The following is a 23,260-nucleotide window of genomic DNA, read 5'->3' on the forward strand; positions in this document are numbered from 1 at the left end:
GAGGAGGTTATATACACTATCTTACCCTTGCATATGCATAAAAAAATGTTTGTTCTAAATATCTAAATTACACATTTTCATCGTTATTGTAAGTTTAGAGAAAAAAAACGAAATCTGAAATAATCTTATGCTAATGGATTTCAAATTTATGCAAAATGTATTTCTATTTCTAAAAAGGCCAATATATAATTTACATCTATGCAAAAATGTCCAATTTTCATAAGGTCTTTTCCCAATTCAAATCCATGACTAATCAATCAACAAGGTGTAACTTATTGATAGAAAAAGTGGTGTTCACAACAGGCACAGTGGAATAATTTTTTTTATTTTGTATTAAAAATATACTACAACAATAATAATATTGAAATTTAGAATTGTGTATTCAGATGCTAATCTTGAAGCGTCAAAAAATTTTTTCAATTGTGTGAACAGGTAATCACATCAAAACTAATCTCAGCCTATTAATCCTTTAAAAAATTAAACAACGAAAAATAAAATAATATAATAGATGAAAGTCGTCATTTAAGAATGACGTTAATGTTTCATCAAATAAGAATCATTGAGTCATCTTTTAGGAAATTGATTTTGATCATATCTTTATATGATCATATCTTTACTTATTTCATTCTACTTTCACTTTATCTTATTTTCAAACATATTTGAAAATAATATATTTATCTTGTTTCTGTTGTCATCAATTATCTTTTAGGGTGTTAAAAAAGAAATGATTAGGTCCAACTTGAGGTAATCACGTTTCCACCACATGTAAATTACTTTGCTTATTTATATTTATATTATTTAATTTTTTTTGCTAGTAAAAAATATAATAATATTCCAATAAAATATTTATTTGACTAAACAAATCCTCTAATTTAATTATCAAATAAAATATTTTCTTATGCAAAGATCGGATCACTCATTTGTGCGTTATCACGTAGGTTCAATACTAAATCGGTCGTAAACTAATCATAAATAATCAAGGTAGGTATCTAACAACACTCATTAACGTCTAACTAGTATGAAATAATATTTTTTACCTTTAAGATCCAATAAAAGAATAATGTAATATTTTCTTTCATCATTTATGGTTCAAGATTAACTCTAGAATATAGTATTACTGTCAAACTCTAATAAATTAACACATTATATTTAATCAATGAATGACTTTAAAAACTATTTTCTTCTTTCATTCAATTGTCTTGACTAAGGTCTTAATTATATCATAGAACTCAAACTCATTATTAAGTGTTGATGAATTCCTTCTTGACTAATCATTAATTATACTAATATTTAATCATATTCAATATTTGTTCAACTAATGTCTTAAGGCATTACGTGTTCAAAATTAAATATAATAAATAAATTGTTAATTACTATGATATTCTCCTGCCAAAGGAAACTATTAAATTTCTTTTTGAGAATTTCTTATTGACATATCAAAATAATATTAACTATTAGAAAATTTCAATTGAGTCAATTCAATGATGACATCCACATGTACATCATCTATACATGTAATTTAATAAATGAGACATATTAATTTTTATCTAATAAAGACTATCATATATATATTGCTTTATCTGAATTATTGATATCTTGTTCACAATAATCTTATGATCAAGAATAATTTAGATTAAAATTAGAAAAAAAAATTATTTCTCATTATCATAATCTCTATCATGATAACAAGTTTCATTTTAATCAAGGACTTGTCAAATTTACAATTTAGTAAAACAATAAATATGATAATAAAATAAAGAATAATTCTTTGTTAAAATTGATAACATCATGAATTGGATCCTAATCATACACATTTATCCCTACAATTGCTACATCAGGCTTTACCCTCAATAATAAAACTTCCAAAGTAGAGAATTTTTTAATTTATTCGTAGAACACAGGCATAATTTTGCTAAGAATATTATATAAATCCTAAATTCTTGAAACATATAAATGTGATGGGGAAGGAGAGATTAGATAATTCGACTACACGAGGTAATCTCATCATCCACAGAGAGCTAGCAAATCTCAATCCCAAAATCTTGAGCAAGATGCTTGTTGAACTCAATCACATGACCACGATAATGCTTGATGTAATCCTTCATATGCGCATCAGGTAAGGCTACCACAAATCCATTCCATAGGGTGCTATCGTAGCTGATCAGCCCTCCAATTTTCACAAGATCAATAACCTTCTTGTGATAGTTCAAGTAATTATCCTTATTACACTACTACAAAAAAAAAAAATGATTCAATATCGTGCAATTAACATCGATTTTGATGAAAACTAATTTTACAAAATACGCAGTGACATTTTTGTAAATTAAATGTCATTGTTAACATCAGTTTTTAAAAAATCGATGTTGATAGTGGAAAGTGAAGATCGGTTTTTATAAAATCGATGTTGTGTTTTATCCCTTAACATCAGTTTTACGAAAAACCGATGTTGTGGTTTATTAGTTAACATCAATTTTAATAAAAGTTGATGTTGTCATTCTAATGTTTTTCGTTTTCTTTGTCCCTGCCAAAAAAATGCAAGGGAGAGAACTGGAAGAGATAAAGCGCAGGTTTGGAACCCTAAACTACAAGAGGCTAATGCTCCACAATATCGTGTCTTCGAGGGAGAAGCCAAAGGCCCCTTGGCTAGTTCCTCGACCCTAAATGCCCCATTCCTCCTCCGCCGCAACCACTGCCACATCCCATTCCTCCACCTCCTCCCTCACTGCCGACACTAAAGACGGCGTGCTCCTCAAATGGCACATAGATTTTGGATCAACCCTAGACAATTGCGTCATCATCAACGCTTCCTTTGTTTTCCACCCCAAAGACCTAGCTGACTACACCACCACCAATTGCAACACAATCAATGACAACAAAAGCATTCCTAACTCCTTATACACCAATGGCAGCCTTAAACTGCGTGTTGTTTGGACCATTAGACCCCTCATCGCCACTAGAGTCCATCCACCATGCCAGAGTTCTCATCAGACAGAGGCACATCAGGTCCTCACTTTCTTTCAATAATCATCACATTTTATGATATCTGAATTGTTGGATAGAGATATTATAGTATCATTAAAATAATGCATTTGTGAAGTGGATAGAGAGATTGAATTGTCAGATATTTGAAGCATTAAATCTACAATATTGATGAAAAATGCATCTATGGGGTGAAAATTGGGTGTTACTCCTTTATTCCACTCTCTTGTTTGTTCATGTATGCATTGTAGGTTGTTTATAGTGATATATTGTTGCTCTTTGTTTCAAATGGTGTAATATTTGTTGACTTCACCTTGTGGTGATTGTTGAACTTTATTTATATGTGTTGGGTGCTGTGATTTTCATTAAATTGGACTTTACTTACTACGATATGTGAATTTGTGATGATTACAAAACAATTGTGTGGAACAACTATCCATTTGGGTTGAACTTGTTTTATGGGTTTGATTGTTTAACTTGTGTGTGGGATTCAGGTAATCCTAAGTGTGTAGTGCATTGGTTTTCTTGCTCTTCCTCTGGTGGTGGACTAGAGCAGGGGAAAGGTTTCAAGGCACTAGCTGTTGGATCAAGTGGCCTCGGAATAATTAAGAAGGGGGGGTTGAATTAATTATGAACGTATCTCGACAAATTAAAAATCTATCCTTCTTAATGTTACTAGATTCAATTAGGCTTTTACTACTAAGTTAAGAAAGTAAATAACAGAAATAGAAACTTAACCAAAAGTAAAAGCGATAATTAAAAGTACACAGTGGAAATTAAAGAGTGTAGGGAAGAAGAAGACAAACACAAGATTTATACTGGTTCGGCCACAAACCGTGCCTACATCCAGTCCCCAAGCAACCTGCGGTTCTTAAGATTTCTTTCAACCTTGTAAAAACCTTTACAAGCCAAAGATCCACAAGGGATATACCCTCCTGATGTAAGCTCCATTGGAGCTTGTAGGCCTAGGATCTTCTTCATCAATGGATTCCTTTGCTTCTTGGAAGATGAATGGCAGCGGAATGAAGAAAGGAAGAGAGAGAGGTGATGCCACTTCAAGGAGAAGTTGAGTTTAGAAGAAGCTCACCACCATAGGAGGCCATGGATAAGAGCTTGGAGGAAGAAGGAGATGAATGAAGGGAGAGGAAGAGAAGAACACGAAATTTTGTGCTCTAAATGAGCTTTGAAATCTGAAGTTTAATATTCAAATGATCAAAGTTCCCAAAAAATGCACACACATGACCTCTATTTATAGCCTAAGTGACACACAAAATTGGAGGGAAATTTGAATTTCAATTCAAATTTTACTTGAATTTGAAATTGAATTTGTGGAGCCAAAATTTCACTAATTATGATTAGTGAATTTTAGTTATGGTTCAGCCCACTAATCCAAGATCAATTCCAAGATTCTCCACTAAGTGTGCTTAGGTGTCATAAGGCATGTAAAGCATGAAGGACATGCACAAAGTGTGACTATATGATGTGACAATGGGGTGTAGTAAGCAAATGCTCACCTCCCCCTCTAAAATTTAATTGGATTGGGCTTCTACCAATTCAATTAAATTTATTTCCAACCACACACATCATATATTCACTTAGTGCATATGAAATCACAAAACTACCCCTAATACAAAAACTAGTCTAGGTGCCCTAAAATACAAGGGCTGAAAATCCCTATATTTCTAGGGTACCCTACCTACATTATGGAGCCCTAAATACAAGACCCAAAATTAATTAAACCTTATTCTAATATGTACAAAGATAAGTGGGCTCGTACTTAGCCCATGGGACCAAAATCTACCTTAAGGCTCATAAGAATGCTAGGGCCTTCTCTTGCATCTTTGGCCTAATCTACTTGGAGTCTTCTATCCAATGCCCTTGCGGGGTTGGATTGCATCACATCCCTTTTTCTCTTTGAAAAACCAAGTGGATGTACCCTCCACTTGAACTGATCCACAAGAGATGTACCATCTCTTGTTCTCAGTATAACAATCCCAGGTAGATGTACCCTCTACTTGTACCACAAAGGATGTACCCTCCAATGTGTTGGGACAAAGAATTCTCAGGCGATTAGTCCTTTGAATCTTTGTAAAGGGGAAACAAAAGATATCTCAGGCGGTTAGTCCTTTGAAATCTTTTGCTTAAGGGGAAGGGAAGAATCAAAAGAATTCTTAGGTGGTTAGTCCTTTGAATCTTTTGTAAGGGAGAAGAGAGACACAAAAGAATTCAGGCAGTTAGTCCTTCGTTCTTTTGGCAAAGGAAGAAGAGAATGAAAAAGATGAATAACACAAGTTTTTGAACAAAGAACTTTTCTTGGAAGAGAAAGTGTTGATAAATTTTTTTTAGAAAGATGAAGAGAAATGAATCAAATTTTTTTGTAGAAAGTGTTGAAAGAGATGAAAGAAGATATTAAAAGATTGATTGAAAGATATTTGAGAGATGATGTTGAAAAAAGATTGAAAGATAGATGATTCAAAGATGATTGATGATTATAAAGATGTTGAAGGATGATTATGATTATTGAAACTCATGCCATGGTCATATATTTATAATCTCTTGATGACTCAAGTCAAAACTCGTGACTCTTGGCAATTTCTTTAAAACTAGTCACTTAAAAAAGTTGTGACTTTTGAAAAAATCTTCAAAAACAAGTCACTTGAAGAATTGTGACTTTTGGAAATGTATTTTTCGAAATCAATCACTGGTAATTGATTACCATTAAGGTGTAATCGATTACACATCAACAGATGTGACTCTTCATGTTTAAATTTGAAAATTAAAACGTTTAGAAACACTAGTAATCGATTACAAGTATTGTGTAATCGATTACACAAGTTTAAAATGATTTAAAGCTGTTTAAACATAAGTTGTAACTCTTGAAATTTGAAATCTTAACGTTTTAAAACACTAGTAATCGATTACTACCTTCTGGTAATCGATTACGAGAGAGTAAAACTCTTTGGTAATGATTTTGTGAAAACTTCTTGTGCTACTCAATGTTTTGGAAAACTTTTTTAGTACTTATCTTGATTGAGTCTTCTCTTGATTCTTGAATCTTGATCTTGATTATTCTTGAATCTTGATTCTTGAAACTTGATTCTTGAATCTTGAATCCTGATTCTTGAAACTAGATTCTTGAATCTTTGGAATTTGCTTAACTCTTGATTCTTTGGCATCATCAAAATAACCTTGGAAGGCATTGCTTCCACACTAGCATGGACAATCACTGGCAGTGGTTACTACAAAGCCCCATTATTTTCTTGATTTGTGATTGTACTTTTAAGCGTGGCACTTATGGATCTATTGACCAGTTATTGCTGTTTAATGCTATCGTGCTCAGCGGAAGCAGCTTCTTCACCTTTTATTTGATGAAAAGGCTTGGGAGACGCAAGAAAAAATCAATCAAATTGTGTCAAAGATGTCTGTAATCCCAAACAATCCTAATAGCTAGACACCAATCTTCAAGAACAAATATAAGATGAAAACTACATAAGTGATAAAGTATTTGGGACTTCTGTCATGGCTTCTTTACTAGAGACTGTCAAAAGAATGCCAGACCCCAGAGTCTTAGGAAGTTGTATTTATGAATAATCAAATTGGTTTCCGTAACTAATAGTTTTTCTTTTTTACTTTTTGTTGGATCAAGTGGCCTTGGAATAATTAAGTGGGGGGGGGGGATTGAATTAATTATTAATGTGTCTTGACTAATTAAAATTTATCCTTCTTAATATTACTAAATTCAATTATGTTTTACTACTAAGTTATGAGAAAGTAAAAAACATAAATGATACCTTAGACAAAAGTAAAGCAAAAATAAAAAGTGCACAACGGAAAAGTAAAGAGTGTAGGGAAGAAGAAACTAAACACAAGATTTATACTGGTTCAGCCATAACCCGTGCCTACGTCCAGTCCCCAAGCAACCCACGGTTCTTGAGATTTCCAATAACCTTGTAAAATCCTTTACAAGCAAAGAGCCACAAAGGATGTACCCTCCCTTGTTCTCTTTGAACAACAAAGTAGATGTACCCTCTACTTGAAACGAACCACAAAGGATGTACCCTCCCTTGTGTTCACTGTTACAACCAAGAAGCTACCCGCTTTTTACATAAAATTCTCAGACGGTTAGTTCTTTGAATTCTTTTGGCGAGAGGGAGAAGGAAATAATCAAAAGAATTCTCAGACGGTTAGTTCTTTGAATTCTTTTGGCAGGAGGGAGAAGGAATGAATCAAAAGAATAACACAAGTTTTTGACCAATGAACTTTTCTTGACAAAGAAAGTATTGAACAAAAACTCTTAGAAAGATGATGAGAAGTGAATCAGAAAAAAAATATCTTTTTGATGAAAGGAATCTATTTTTCAAAATTCGTGCCATGCTCACATATTTATAGCCATTTGATGGCTCTTGAAAAACCAAGTTAAAAGTTGTGACTCTTGGCAATTTCTTCAAAACTAGTCACTTTAAAAGTTGTGACTCTTAAAAAAACCTTCAGAAACAAGTCACTTTAAAAATTGTGACTTTTGGCAATTTATTTTTCAAAATCAGTCACTGGTAATCGATTACCATCATAGTGTAATCGATTACCATCATAGTGTAATCGATTACACATCAACAAATGTGACTCTTCATGTTTAAATTTAAAAATCAAAATGTTTAGAAACACTAATAATCGATTACAAATGTTGTGTAATCGATTACATAAGTTTGAAAATGTTTTATCACAAGTTGTGACTCTTGAAATTTGAAATCCAACGTTTAAAAACATTGGTAATCGATTACATGCCCATGGTAATCGATTACTACTTTGTAAAACAGTTATAAAACTGTTTGGCCTTCTGGTAATCGATTATCAAAGAGTAAAAACTCTGGTAAAAGATTTCCAAAGACTAAGTGCTAATTAACTATCAACACTTACCAAGATGAATTTTTGTTAACATACAAGGTTTTATCATATCAAAATAATTTTATTTAAAATAAAACATAATAATTTTGAAAAGCATAAAAAAAATATTTTGAACAATCAATCAAGTAATTCAAACATATCTAACAAGAATTATACAAGGATTGAAGGATATAGAACACAGACATCATCAAACATTCAAATTTGTTAAAGGTAATTTAAAACTTGGAAAGTTTTAATCATTTTAAAAGCAATCCCAAACCAATAAAAACATGTTAGTCATAATGTTAACAATTTAATTCAAAATTAATGAACTAAACCACTTAATTGAGTAATTGGATAAGATAATACCTTTTTCGTGATTGGAATGTTTGATCTTCATCATTGGAATGAAATGGAAATCAAATTTCCATCTTGATTTTAATCCCTTTGAGTGATGTCCTCTTCACTCTCATAATCTTTTGTTAAAATATTGATTTCTTCCTTTTCAGATCCTTCTGATGAATCATTATCATCCCAAGCGATGTAAGCCTTCTTGGTCCTTCTTTCTTCATGGCTTTTCTTATCACTCTTCTCAGGCCATTGCTCGTTTGAGGGGCAATTTGCTTTGATGTAACCAAGTTGGTTGCAGTTGTAGCATTTAAGAGTTGGAGAGCCTTCTTGGAATCTTTTTCCATGGTTGAAATTTTGACGCCTCTCGATTCTTCTATTCTTGACAAATTTGTGAAACTTCTTCACAAAGAGTGAGAAGTCTTCTTCATCTTCTGATTCTTCATCTTCATTTTACTCTTGCATTGATGAGGAGGCTTTTAGTGCTATGCTTCGTTTCCTCTTGTCGGTTTCTTCATTTTGATTTAGCCGTTGGAGTTCCATCTCATGTTCCTGTAATTAGCCAAAAAGTGTGGCAAGAGACATAGAATAAAGATCTTTACTTTCAGAAATGGCAGTTACCTTGGGCTGCCATTCCCTACTTAAGCATCTCAAAACTTTATTAATTAAATCTTCATTAGGAAAGGTTTTTCCTAAGGAGGCAAGGTGATTAACTATGTGTGTGAATCTTTTCTACATGCTTTGGATGTTCTCATTTGTGTTCATCCTAAAGAGTTCATATTCATGGGTCAGTGTATTAATCCTAGATCTCTTAACATCAGTTATGCCTTCATGTGTGAGTTGAAGTGTGTCCCACATCTCCTTAGCACTTGTGCAGTTTGAGATTCTAAAATATTCATCTATTCCTAGGGCAAAAGTAATAATGTTTTTGGCTTTAAGATTATATTGAACTCTTCTTCTATCTTCTTCAGACGATTTATCTCTAGGTTTTTCTATTGTTGTGCCTGCTGATGTGCTTCCATCTATTATGGAGGGAACATAAGGTCCTATTTCTATGGATTCCCAAATGTTGTAGTCTATGGCTTAAATAAAGATTTGCATTCGGGTTTTCCAGTAGTGGTAACCCTCACCATTAAAGATAGGTGGCCTATGGATGGAGTTTCCTTCGGGAAACAGAGAATTTGAGGAGGTCATGAATCTTGAAGTTGTGAAACTTTTCTCAAGATACATGCTCTGATACCACTTGTTGGATCAAGTGGCCTTAGAATAATTAAGAATGGGGGTTAAATTAATTATTAATGTGTCTTGACTAATTAAAATTTATCCTTCTTAATATTACTAGATTCAATTAGGCTTTACTACTAGGTTATGAGAAAGTAAAGAACAGAAACAATAACTTAGACAAAAGTAAAGCGGAAATAAAAAGTGCATGGCAGAAAAGTAAAGAGTGTAGGGAAGAAGAAAGCAAACACAAGATTTATACTGGTTCGGCCATAACCTGTGTCTACGTGTAGTCCCCAAGCAACCCATGGTTCTTGAGATTTCCAATAACCTTGTAAAATCCTTTACAAGCAAAGAGCCACAAAGGATGTACTCTCCCTTGTTCTCTTTGAACAACCAAGTAGATGTACCCTCTACTTGAAGCGAACCACAAAGGATGTACCCTCCCTTGTGTTCACTATTACAACCAAGAAGCTACCCGCTTCTTACACAGAATTCTCAGACGGTTAGTTCTTTGAATTCAATGTTTGGGCAAAGAATTCTCAGACGGTTAGTTCTTTGAGTTCTTTGTTTGGGGAATCAAAAGAATTCTCAGACGGTTAGTTCTTTGAATTCTTTTGGCAAGAGGGAGAAGGAAAGAATCAAAAGAATTCTCAAACGGTTAGTTCTTTGAATTCTTTTGGTAGGAGGAAGAAGGAATGAATCAAAAGAATAGCACAAGTTTTCGACCAATGAACTTTTCTTGACAAAGAAAGTATTGAACAAAAACTCTTAGAAAGATGATGAGAAGTGAATCAGAAAATATCTCTTTTTGATGAAAGGAATCTGTTTTTCAAAATTCGCACCATGGTCACATATTTATAGTCATTTGATGGCTCTTGAAAAACCAAGTTAAAAGTAGTGACTCTTGGAAATTTCTTGAAAATTAGTCACTTTAAAAGTTATGACTCTTTTGAAAACTAGTCACTTTAAAAGTTGTGACTCTTAAAAAAACCTTCAGAAACTTGTCACTTTAAAAATTGTGACTTTTGACAATTTATTTTTCAAAATCAGTCACTGGTAATCGATTACCATCATAGTGTAATCGATTACACATCAACAAATGTGACTCTTCATGTTTAAATTTAAAAATCAAAATGTTTAGAAACACTGGTAATCGATTACAAATGTTGTGTAATCGATTACACAAGTTTGAAAATGTTTTATCACAAGTTGTGATTCTTAAAATTTGAAATCCAACGTTTAAAAACATTGGTAATCGATTACATGCCCATGGTAATCGATTATTACTTTGTAAAACAGTTATAAAACTATTTGGGCTTCTGGTAATCGATTACTGCGTTCTGGTAATTGATTACGAGAGAGTAAAAACTCTGGTAAAAGATTTTTCTTTGAAAAATTCTTTTGGACAAATTGTGTTGTTCAATCTTTTCTTTTGAAAAAATCTTTTTATACTTATCTTGATGCTTTTCTTCAAGTTTTTGCATATCTTGAGTGTTCTCTTGAATCTTCACTTGAATCTTGATTCTTGATTGAACGACTCTTTGATTCTTGAAACTTGTTTGACTCTTGATTCTTGACTTGAGTCTTTGGCATCATCAAAATAAACTTGGAAAGCTTTGCTTCAACACTTTTGTTGTTTAAAATTTTGCATCAACACAGATGGAAATATCCCAATAATTAGATAAATGGTAGCATCTTACAATGACTATAATGAGTCATGACTCATTCATTTTTAAAGTGTCAATTCTCTCTTGTGATTAACGATTTGTCTTTTATATTAATTTTACACATTGTATTATAAACATGATGTATCCTTTGATTTTTATTATTTACCTTATCCCTATGTTTGTGTTGTGCCATATTTATGTCACTTGTCTTATTTAACCATGCTTTCTAGTTTATATACATCAATTTTGTCTCTTTTGACTACCTTGGTTTTCAAATTTGATTAGCCTTGCATTTAATTTGTTTAATTGCTATAGATAATTTGGTTATTATTTGTAAAATAGTTATTGTTTGATTTAAGGATTTTCATCTATCTTTTGATTACTAGTGCTCAAATATCATTTTGAGCGGATAAATATGCCCCTCTCCATCCAATTTGTGGTCCCTTGTATTATTTTTAATGTTCTAGTTTTTGAATCATTTCACCTTTTTTATTTGAATTGACTTCTTGCAGAAGGATATGTAGAAAATTTGTAGCTCTTAATAAAGGTGAATTAAACTCACACTATTGTTACACTGATTTTTCTAGGTAGATTTACCAGAGTACCTTCATGGACATTGCTTGTCTAGATGGATGACATGGCTTTTTGAAAAACCGCTTCTATGGGTCCACCAAAGAGATGTGTCATCATCATCTCCAAACTGTTGGGATGGCAAGACCAATCATCCCTCAATTTGGTATTTTCCACTCGGTTCATGTAAAGCATGTTGTGACTATTGAATATGTTGTTGGCTATTGCTAGTGATTCAGAAATTTTTTTTACTTCATTTTGAATATTCTTACAAACGAAAACTGGACTTGCTGGGGAGGGAAAGATCTAAAAAATGACATGAAATTCCAGCCTAGGAACTCCCTCAAAGTCATTAAACCTGGAGTTCATTGTGAAGATTTGGAAGTGATAAAAGCTTTTCTAATTTACTTCATAGACTATTACCATCATCATTGGCAACATGGGTTGTCATCCATATGCTCTGAATTTCTCTATCACACATCAGTCTAGTTTCCAACAGTGACATGATCATTCAGAATTGCTATGGGGCATGCTCGGGCTAGGTATAGTACTCGAGCCCAACATATTACATCTAATTGTATTTATATTGTGTACCACAATTTATAACATCTTATTTGATAATAGAGATGAGTGTTGGAAATGAGAAGGTTATAGGAAGTATTTAAGAGAAATGGAGGAGGAGAGAATATTTGAAAGAAGACTAATTTTTATTACTTGAGAAATGTTTTTGTTTTGGCTTCTTTTGGTTTGTTAGATGCTTTACAAATGACAACTTCTTCCCCTTTTATAGGCTTCAAGGGAGAGTTCTAGATACATCAAGAAAGATTCCACGCCTAAAAGGGAGAGTTCTACACACTTCTTCCAATTAAATATTACTTCTACTTATTCCTACACTTCTCTAGAATTTTCTTTGGAGTAGTAGCACAAACTTAATGGACCTAACACATGATTAATGGGATAAATCAAGTTTATATTATTCAACACCCCCCCTTAAACTTGATTTACCATTCCAAGTAAGCTTCTTAACTTGATTAAGTCTTCTTACTCGAGCAGCTTGGTGAAGATGTCAGCTACTTGGTCTTGAGACTTCACATATTCTGCATGTACATCCTTTCTTGCTATGCACTCCCTTATGTAGTGGTAACATGTATCAATATGTTTGCTTCGATCATGGAACACTGGAGTCTTTGCAAGAACAATGGCTGACTTACTATCAACAAAGATCTTGGTCGGCTATTCTTGTGACATGCCCAACTTTTTTAACAAATTCCTAAGCCAGACTGCATGACAAATGTATGAAGTAGTTGCTATGTATTCTGCCTCACAAGTTGAAAGAGTGACTATCGACTAATTTTTTGACATCCAAGTGAAGGTTGTGTTCCCCCATGAAAAACACAAATCCACTAGTACTTTTCCGATCATCTTCATCTCCAGTCCAATCACTGTCACTTAACCTACAAGCTTATAGTCATTAACGGTTGAGAACCATAAGCCAAGGTCGATTGTTCCTTTAATATAGCGAAGAATTCATTTTGCGGCGTTGAGATGAGTAGTGGTTGGAGTCTCCATGTATCGACTAATGAGTCTAATACCATATAGAATGCCTGGTCTTGTGCACATCAAATATTGCAAACTACCCATCAAACTCTTGAAATATGTAGCATCCACCTTTTCTGCTTCGTCGAACTTTGATAACTTCATTTTGCACTCCATTGGTGTTCCAATTGGCTTGTAGTTATCCATCTTGAATTTCTTGAGCATCTCCTTTGCGTAGTTTTGTTGTGAAATAAAGATTCCATCTTCCTTCTGCTTTGCCTCAATACCAAGATAGTATGACACTAGTCCAATATCAGTCATCTCAAACTCCTTGATCATTACTTTCTTTAACTCTTCAAACATAGTTGGATTACTTCCCATGAAGATCAAGTCATCCATATATATGCACACGATCAAGATATCTCCATCTTCGATCTTGACATAAAGGGCATGCTTGTGTGGGCACTTTGTGAAGTTATTTTCTTGGATGTACTTGTCAATGTGATTGTACCATGCTCTCGATGCTTGTTTTAGTCCATAAAGTGCCTTCTTTAGCTTGAGAACTTTGTCTTCTTCTTATTTCACCTTATATCCCAATGGTTTCTCAATGTACACTTCTTCCTTAAGGACTCCATTCAAGAAGGCAGACTTCACGTCCATCTGATGAATTCTCCACTTGTGTTGAGCTGCAAGAGAAAGTATTAGTCTTAAGGTCTCTAGGCAAGCGACCGGAGAAAACACCTCATTATAATCAATCCCAGCCTTTTGACTCTAACCTTTGGAAACTAGCCTTGCCTTGTATCTTTCAATTTCTTTCTTGGCATTCTTCTTTGTTTTGTACACCTACTTGACACCAATAGCCTTGTGCCCTTTTGGAAGGGAGATGAGTTCCCATGTGTCGTTCTTCTCGATGGATCTAATTTCTTTGTCCATTGAATCTCTCTATCTTTTGTCTTTCTAGCTTCTTCAAAGTCCACTGGTTCACAATCTGCAAAGAGACAAAATAGTGTGATACTATCCAATCTCTTAGTTTGATCATAAAGGTTGTGCGTGACATAACCCTTTCACTCTCAGGAGATAGCAAAGTGTCTTCGTGAGTGGTTGATGTTTATGGGTGAGCTCTTACTAAACATGTTGAGGTGTCTTCTCTTCTTCAAGTAGAGGAAATAAGTTGTATTCCTTTTCATGAGTCTCAAAGTTCCATTGTCCTTCTTCATCAAACACCAAATCTCGACTGACTACCATCTTCTTGTTGTTTGGGTTGTACAACTTGTACCATTTTGAACTTGAATCATAACCGATGAAGATGAATCTCTCACTCTTGTCATCAAGTTTTGCTCTTGTCTCACCTAGGACATGAACATGAGCTATACTCCCAAAAACCCTCAAGTGAGAGATACTAGGCTTTCTTCCACTCCATGCTTTTTGTGGTGTCTTTCCTCATACACTTCTGGTCGGTGATTGTAACACCCTGAAATATTATTAATTATAAATTAAATTTTAATTGTATTTATCATGATATTTGACTACATGGTTGACTTGAATGAGTTGAGGTATGACTTGAATTAGTCATGTGTGAATTTCTTGATGTGGATGTTGAGTTATGTGGAGTTTTGTTGAGCTAAGTTGAAATTATGAGATTTCAAATTTTACCTAAACCTATTTCAGTAAAATCGTGATCCCGGATTTGTTAACCGATAGATCGTCTTCAAATTTTGACTGGAGGTTCCTAAGACAAATCTTCACAATTGGACCATTGGGATTTTGAAAATCCCAACTTTTGATGTCTCACTAAGTGCGAGGAGCATGCTAAGCACAAATCCAACTAGTGAGGGAATTGCGCCGAGTGAGAATTAGTGCAAAGGGAGTTGTGCTCAGTGCTAATTGTCACGCTAAGCGCAAAAAGTGGACTCCCGCTTAGCGAGACGAGCTCGCTAAGCGAGATTTGTCGATTATAAATACGTTCTTCAGCGTAAAAACACGATTTTCCCCCTCTCCTCCTCTCCAAATGCCACCCAAACCCTAACACCTCCATCTCTACCACCCACGACCACCGTTGGCCACCACGAGCCACTGTTGCTTGCTGCTGAACCTCCACACGAAGAAGAACATTGTAATTAGAGCATAATCCTCCTCAAGGATTCAGTGGAGAAAATTCCCTCAATCCTTCATTTTGTAGCTTCTCTGAGGTAATCTTGACTTCTAAGTCTTTCGCCTAGTTAGTTTGAGTTTCTCTTAGTATCTCTCGTGTTTTGGGTACTATAATAGGGTGTTTTTACACTTCCTTTGAAAAACCCTTGAAAATGAGACATTGCAAAAGTTATCTTTTTATAACATTGATATTATTTTCGTGACCTTCACTGAGCCCCGGACACATTGGCGTGAACGAGATTTCAAAATGATGTCTCCTTTTAGTAGAATCGGAAACACACCTCAGCCCTTTATGTTTTGACAAAGGTATTTGACTCCGAATATTGTTATTAACCTTGTTTTTGAAATCTATACTAAATTTCCTTCAATTTGGTATATAGAACCTTGTGTTTGGACTGACGAGCGTGAACGAGAGAGACCTTTGAGTGACGTAAATAAGAATGGACGAAGAGCTCATGATAGGTGAGGAGAGTTTATTATCATTTACAGTTTTTAATACCATAGTTGGGGTCATGGAACCTAACTATGGGGACATATGTTTGTCCCTGTTGCATGCTGGTTTTCATGAAAAACAATGTTTTTGACTAATGGGATGCGATACATCTATTATTGATAAATGACATTATTGTTTTTATTAAACTTGTATTGTTTGAAGACCTGGGGAGTTTAAATCTCAGACATGAACTATATATGTATGTATATGCGGAATGTGACTTACTGATGATATTGCTATTGATGACATTAATTGATATGAGGTGATGTTGATGTTTATGATAATATTGATATGAGATGATGTTGTTATTGATGATAATATTAATATGAGTTGATGATGTTATTGATGATTATGTTAATGTGAGATGATGTTGTTGTTGTTGATAATGTCATTGAGATGCGACAATGCTGATGTTGATAATGACCTTGAGATGAAATGTTGATGATGTTGAAAATGTATTGTGATGATGTATGTTGTGTATGTACATGGGGGGTGTAGTGACCTTGTTGGATATCCCTGGAGGGGGAAATAGAGAAGTTAAAGAGTTTTAAGCATCTATGGAGGGGGATAGCTTATAATCTTTAATTATCCATGGTCAATGCATTGATGGTGCTCATGTTTCATACGTTGTATGTTGTGTATGTACATGGGGGGTGTAGTGACCTTGTTGGATATCCCTGGTGGGGGAAAAAGAGTGGTTAAAGAGTTTTATGCATCTCTGGAGGGGGATGACTTAGAATCTTTAATTATCCACGGTCAGTGCATTGATGGTGCCCATGTTTCATACGTTGTATGTTATGTATGTACATGGGGGGTGCAATGACCTTGTTGGATATCCCTGGTGGGGGAAATAGAGTGGTTAAAGAGTTTTAAGCATCTCTGGAGGGGGATGGCTTAGAATCTTTAATTATCCATGGTCGGTGCATTGATGGTGCCCATGTTTCATACTTCATATGACATGGAAATAGTATAAATTTTGTCAGTAAGTACTTGTAGTTTCTCATGAGGAGGGATACTTGTACTTGGGGGCATGTCACTCAGTTTGGAACTCCCTTGAGACTCAGGTTGATCACCATGAGGGAGAGTTGCATGTGCACGATAGGGTGACCTCAAAACTTACAACCTAGTTTTCCTAAGTGAGAATGTCTTGTGGACACGCTTAGGCTATTTCCTTGGGGATGGCACCACATTGCATTTAAGAGTTGAGATCAGGTGCATGCATCATACTACATGGTTGGTACCTGTGATGATACATGTGATGATCGCGAACCTTTGTACGGGGTGGTTGGTACCTATGATGATCGCGAACCTTTGTTCGTGGGAGCAGAATGACAATAGTAGAGCACGAGAAGTGAGATTCTTTTGTGGAGCCACCGAGCTGACGTGATGACATTGGGATTATTTTGGGAGAGAGTTGTGTTTTGTTAATCAACTCCTCCGTAGCTGGTTACATAATTCTTTTTTTGAATTGAGGATGGAAATCATAGATTTAGGTATATGTATGAACAAATTTACTTTCCATTTGTGTGAATGATGTGTACTGAGTTACTATACCTATATATAATATATATATATATATATATATATATATATATATATATATATATATAATGTATGTATTCATTTAAGTAATGGTGCGTTGTTTGGAATGTATATCGTGAAAAAAATTTACTTTAATTTTTCATAAGCAAATTAATGGAGTTTTCATTTAAAAACTGAAATTCTCGCGATTTAGAGTAGTGATATCGTAGCGACGAGGCGGGTCATTACAGTGATCGATTAGACAGATAAACTACACACGCCCCAGCTTCTGCCCAAAATTCTTTTGGCAGATTCTTGCTTTTGAGCATACTTTGAGCCATATCAAGGATTGTTCTGTTTTTCATTCTGCCACACAATTCTGTTGGGGGGATCTTGGAACCATCAAGGGAGGTCTAATTCAATTCTCTTCACAAAACTCTCGAAACTCTTTGGAAGTGAATTATCCTCCTCGATCAGTCCTCATGGCTTTGATATCTTGATCATTTTCTTTCTCCACTGCAGCTTTGAACTTCTTGAAGGCAGAAAAGACTTTTAATTTTTGCTTTAAGAAATAAACCCATGTTTTTCTTGAAAAATCATCAATGAAAAGGAGGAAATAGTTATTTTTACCTAGTGAGCTTGGCTTGATTGGCCCACAGATGTCAGCATGTATTAGCTCGGGTGGCTTCTTAGCTCATAAGTTTGACTCCTTTGGAAAACTCATTCTAAATTGCTTTCCAAGTAAACATCCTTCACAGAGTTGATCACGGGGGTTAATAGAGGGTAGTCCTCTCATCATCTTCTCCTTTGATTTCAAACTTAAGCCTCCAAAATTTAAGTGCCCAAATAAAAGATGCAATAGCCAGGATGCATCAATGTAGCAAGCTTTAAGACATTTTGCAACATCGTTTTGGATATTCAACAAGAACATCCTATTTCTTTGCATTGGTACCTTGGTGATTAGATTGTTTCTCCCATATCTAATGGAAAGACTTGAATCTTTCATGTGAATATCATAGCCTTTTTCGAGTAATTGTCCCAAACTCAAAATATTGTTCTTCATATTTAGGACGTAGTAGACATTTGATATGAATTAATGTCTTCCATCTTTCAAAAGAATTAAGATCTTACCTTTGTCTTTTATAGGAGTCTTAGAATTATCACCAAATGAGACATTGTCACTTACTGATTCATCAAGATCCACGAAAATGCTTCTTTTTCCGCACATATGGTTGCTTGCACTAGTGTCAAGGTACCATTTGTTTTCTTGGCTACCTTCATTGCCTCCACGTGCTAGGAGCAATGTTTCAAACTTCTTGTCTTTTTCACATAGTTATTCTCCTCTTCAACTCTATTCTTGGTGAATCTACATTCTGAAGCATAGTGGTCAATCTTTTGACAATTATAGCATCGGGTTTGAGATTTATCATACCTTGTGCTTGCATAGCCTCTTCCACATTCTCTTGTTGAGCTTTTTCCTTTCTCGTAACTATTTTTGATGAAATTTGAACCTCGTCCACTGTTGCCACATTCAACCTGTCCTTGGCCACGACCTCGACCTCTACCTTGGCCTTGTTGACTTCTATCATTTCCTTGACTTTCTTCCTTCTCCTTCAGTTGCATCTTGAAGAGTTGCTCAGTGATCTCTTGCTTCTTCTTATGCTTCTCCCCATAAGCTTGCAGTGATCCTTGAAGTTGTTCTATCATCATGATTTCTAAATCTTTGGTTTCCTCGATTGTCACAACAATGGGCTCAAATTTGGGATTTAACGAGCGTAGTATCTTCTCCATAATTCTTACGTCTTCTAACTTCTCACCATTTCTTTTTAGTTGATTTGAAATAGCGAGAATTCTTGAAAAATAATTGGAAATGGGCTCTGACTCTTTTTGTAGAAGCAAGCTTCATGATGATGAATCATGTTGATTCAAGTAGTTTTGATGATGACAAAAAGCCCAAGAGAATGATCTCAAGATTGAGTCAACAAGTTCAAGATCAAGATTAATTTCAAAGTTTCATGAGAAGAAATCAAGAAGATTCAAGATTCAAGAGAAGTTTGATTTCAAGAATCAAGAGAAGATGAATTCAAGATTCAAAAGAAGAAATCAAGAAGACTTCACAAGGGAAGTATTGAAAAGATTTTTCAAAAAAACAAACATAGCACAGTTTTGTTTTTCAAAAGAGTTCTTCTCAATTTTCTAAGTTACCAGAGTTTTTACTCTCTGGTAATCGATTACCAATTACCTGTAATCGATTACCAGTGGCAAAGTTTGATTTCAAAAGCTTTTAACTGAATTTGCAAAGTTCCAATTGATTTTTAAATAGTGTAATCGATTACAATATATTGGTAATCGATTACCAGTGTATCTGAACGTTGAAATTCAAATTAAATTTTGAAGAGTCATATCTTTTCATAAAATGCTTTGTGTAATCGATTACATGGTTTTGGTAATCGATTACCAGTGACAAGTTTTGACTAAAAATTCAAGAGATGTAACTCTTCCAATGGTTTTCAAGTTTTTCTCAAGGTTATAACTCTTCCAATGGTTTTCTTGACTAGACATGAAGAGTCTATAAAAGCAAGACCTTGACTTGCTTTTCAATAACTTTTTAGAACAACTTTTTAGAATTTCTTGAATAACTTTTGAGAAATCTTGAAACCTTTGCTACTTATCTTTCTTCTTCTTCCTTTGCCAAAAAGCTTTCTAAGTTTTCTGTTTTCCAAACCTTGTTCTTCTGCAGAAAACAAAACTGTGCTATATCTTTTTATTCTCTTCTCCCTTTGCCAAAAAGAATTCAACAAGGACTAATCGCTTGAATTCTTTTTGTGTCTCTCTTCTCCCTTTTCCAAAAGAACAAAGGACTAACCGCCTGAATTCTTTTGTGTCTCCCTTCTCCCTTTTCAAAGAATTCAAAAGGACACAGTCTGAGAATTCTTTTGATTCTTACCTTTCCCTTAAACAAAAGATTTCAAAGGACTAACCGCCTGAGATATCTTTTGTTTCCCCTTTACAAAGTTTCAAAGAACTAATCGCCTGAGAACTTTGTCTTAACATATTGGAGGGTACATCCTTTGTGATACAAGTAGAGGGTACATCTACTTGGGTTGTTGTAACTGAGAACAAGAGAGGGTACATCTCTTGTGGATCAGTTCAAGTGGAGGGTACATCCACTTGGTTGTTCAAAGAGAACAAGGGAGGGTACATCCCTTGTGGATCTTTGCTTGTAAAGGTTTTTTACAAGGTTGAAAAGAAATCTCAAGGACCGTAGGTTGCTTGGGGACTGGATGTAGGCACGGGTTGTTGCCGAACCAGTATAAAATTCTTGTGTTTGTCTTCTTCTTCCTTACACTCTTTAATTTTTGTTGTGCACTTTAATTATCGCTTTTACTTTTGGTTAAGTTTCTATTTCTATTCTTTACTTTCTTAACATTGTAGTAAAAGCCTAATTGAATCTAGTAACATTAAGAAGGATAGATTTTTAATTAGTAAAGGTTCATTAATAATTAATTCAACCCCCCCTTCTTAATTATTCCGAGGCCACTTGATCCAACACTTTCATATGTAAGGATTCAAACTCACCTCTTAGAGTTTGGAGACACACCTTCTTTACTTTGTCTTCTCCTTTGTGAGAGGATTGAAGCTTATCCCATGCCACCTTAATGGATGTTGCATCAGAAATATTCTCGAACGCATCATCATCTAATGCTTGAAAGATGAGGAAGAAAGCTTTCTTGTCTCTCTTTCTTGAATCCTTTAAAGTTTCCTTTTGTGCTTGGGATAGTGAAGTCTAATCTTGCGGTTTCTTATAGCCTTTTTTAACCATTTCCCAAACATCATGTGCTCTAAGAAGGGCCTTCACTTTGATGCTTAAATTGTCATAGGTGCTTCCCTTTAGAAGTGGAACATGGAAGGATGCCGCTCCATTGCTTGCCATAACTAAAGAGGAAATATATTAATATAGGTGCTTCTCTACTAAATATTTTCTGTATAATTTGATTTAAATATTTCATGTATAAGTGACAACTTCTTTCGCTCCATCCCCGCTGGGGCATAGAACCCATCACTGTCTCGGTTGTGCTATCGGAGGCTCTGGGAAAGTCGGAATAGGATAACACTCATCTTAAATATACACATAAAAACAAAATGTTAGTAAACATTCACACAACACATAACAATACAAAGATAACAAAAATGAGAGAAAAAAATGTGACCACACCCTCTAAATATTAAAATTGCCAAGCATATACATTACTAAAATTGGCAAAACAACAACTCAAATAACCCCAGTTGAACAAGATTGGCTTAAGGCCCAAGCAGCCCAAGTAAGGACTTTAGGCCCCCCAAAAAAAGACCCAAAAATTTTTTTTGGTAATAATATACCTAAAAAAATTATTGTAAAATTATATTTGAAAATAAATTTTAATTATTGTAACTGTTAATCTTTTTATTGGTACCGTAAGTAAAAATTAATGAGAAACAACTCTTTACCAATATCATAGCTTTGTTTAGAAAAAAGAAATTTAATAGTTAATAGTTAAAGAAATCCAAAAGTTTTTCTTTTATTTCTATTATCTTTAAAACAATGATAATTTTAATAAACTATTTTATGAGTAAATAAAATACCTCATTCTTAAATTTGTTTTAAGCCAAGTCTTTGAACCGTCCATGCAATTGAATCTCATAAACTTATTGTTAAACTTTCCAAAATGTTCAAAGAAGACTATATCCCAAATTGGTGTGGTCCAATGTAATGCTTTAAATGATAATTAAATCATATTTCGCTTCTATTTAAAGTAAATAGTATATGTCTTCATTTCATTTTGTTACCAATATTGATGCATTGCAAATTTGGTAGTCTTCATTTCATTTTGTTTCTTAGGTTTTTCTTTTTACTGTTATTTATATGATGCTAATTTCATTGCAGGTTCTATGGATTGTGGATAAAAACAAAGAAAATAAGTTTAGATGGTTTGTCATTGAATTCGACCATGCCTCTGTAAGTTGTTATATAGTCATAACTTTTAATTTATAAAAACATTCAAATGTTTGTTCAATTACTTTTATCTTTAGGAATATGGACAAATGTCCCAACTTTTCAGAAGAAAATACTACCGAAGGATCCCAAACAAAGTCTATCTTTTTGATTGCGAAAACAACGAGATAGAAGTTCGTATAGGCAGAAACTAAAAACAGGTTCTACATACGGAGGGCTGGCACCGGATTCGCAATATATACAATCTAAAAGAGGAAGGATGGATTAAAGAGTACTACTATAGTACTAATTAACCGACTTTGGATTGCGATTTTTGATAGACTATTCTTTGAGGTAAAATATCCGTCTCCAAGACGTATGTATAATCTCGGTGAAGCTTCAAATCCAATCCAGATTAATACTGACCAATCTATTGTTAATGAAGCTTCAAAAGGGTCCACTGGTCTTATCCCAAAATTAGAACCAAAGGATTGAACAGTGTTATCTTTTAGGGTTTTTATTTCTAATGTTGTTTTTTGTTAGGGTTTCAAACTTTATGCAAACAATATTTCAATTCAGCTTAATTTTGTTTGTTACAATTTTTTTGCATCTTATAACACAACTTATGCCAATATAAATTAAAAAATAGAGTAATTTCTGATTGAAATGGAAAACAATAAGTTAGCATATAATCCATTCTTTGGGAAAAATGTAAATTATATTAAATCCAAAATGATACAACAATAAATGGGGCATACCCCGCAGCTAGAGAAAAGCAAAAGTCTCCCTAATACAAGAAGGCCTATATCAAGATGCTAAAACAAATGCAACAGGTGTGCTTGTCTATACATAAGAAATTTAATCTTGCTAATAACCTCTATTACAGAAAATTGATAATCTTCAAAAATCAGCTTGTTC

The 23,260-nt window shown here is 34.1% G+C and overlaps 1 protein-coding gene across 1 annotated transcript; it reads right to left on the reverse strand.

Annotated features, from left to right (window-relative positions):
• Positions 1 to 13,196: 13,196 nt before the first annotated feature.
• LOC102665953 (uncharacterized mitochondrial protein AtMg00810-like) lies at positions 13,197 to 13,586 on the reverse strand. Its single transcript, XM_006580700.1, has one exon. It carries the CDS (start codon positions 13,584 to 13,586, stop codon positions 13,197 to 13,199), a length of 390 nt encoding a protein of 129 aa, XP_006580763.1.
• Positions 13,587 to 23,260: the final 9,674 nt, after the last annotated feature.

Source organism: Glycine max, chromosome 5, assembly GCF_000004515.6.
Source record: "Glycine max cultivar Williams 82 chromosome 5, Glycine_max_v4.0, whole genome shotgun sequence".
Classification (NCBI taxonomy): Eukaryota; Viridiplantae; Streptophyta; class Magnoliopsida; order Fabales; family Fabaceae; genus Glycine; species Glycine max.

Coding starts and splice junctions, on each gene's coding strand:
- LOC102665953 (XM_006580700.1), bottom strand. CDS start 13,586: ATGGGAAGTAATCCAACTATGTTTGAAGAGTTAAAGAAAGTAATGATC.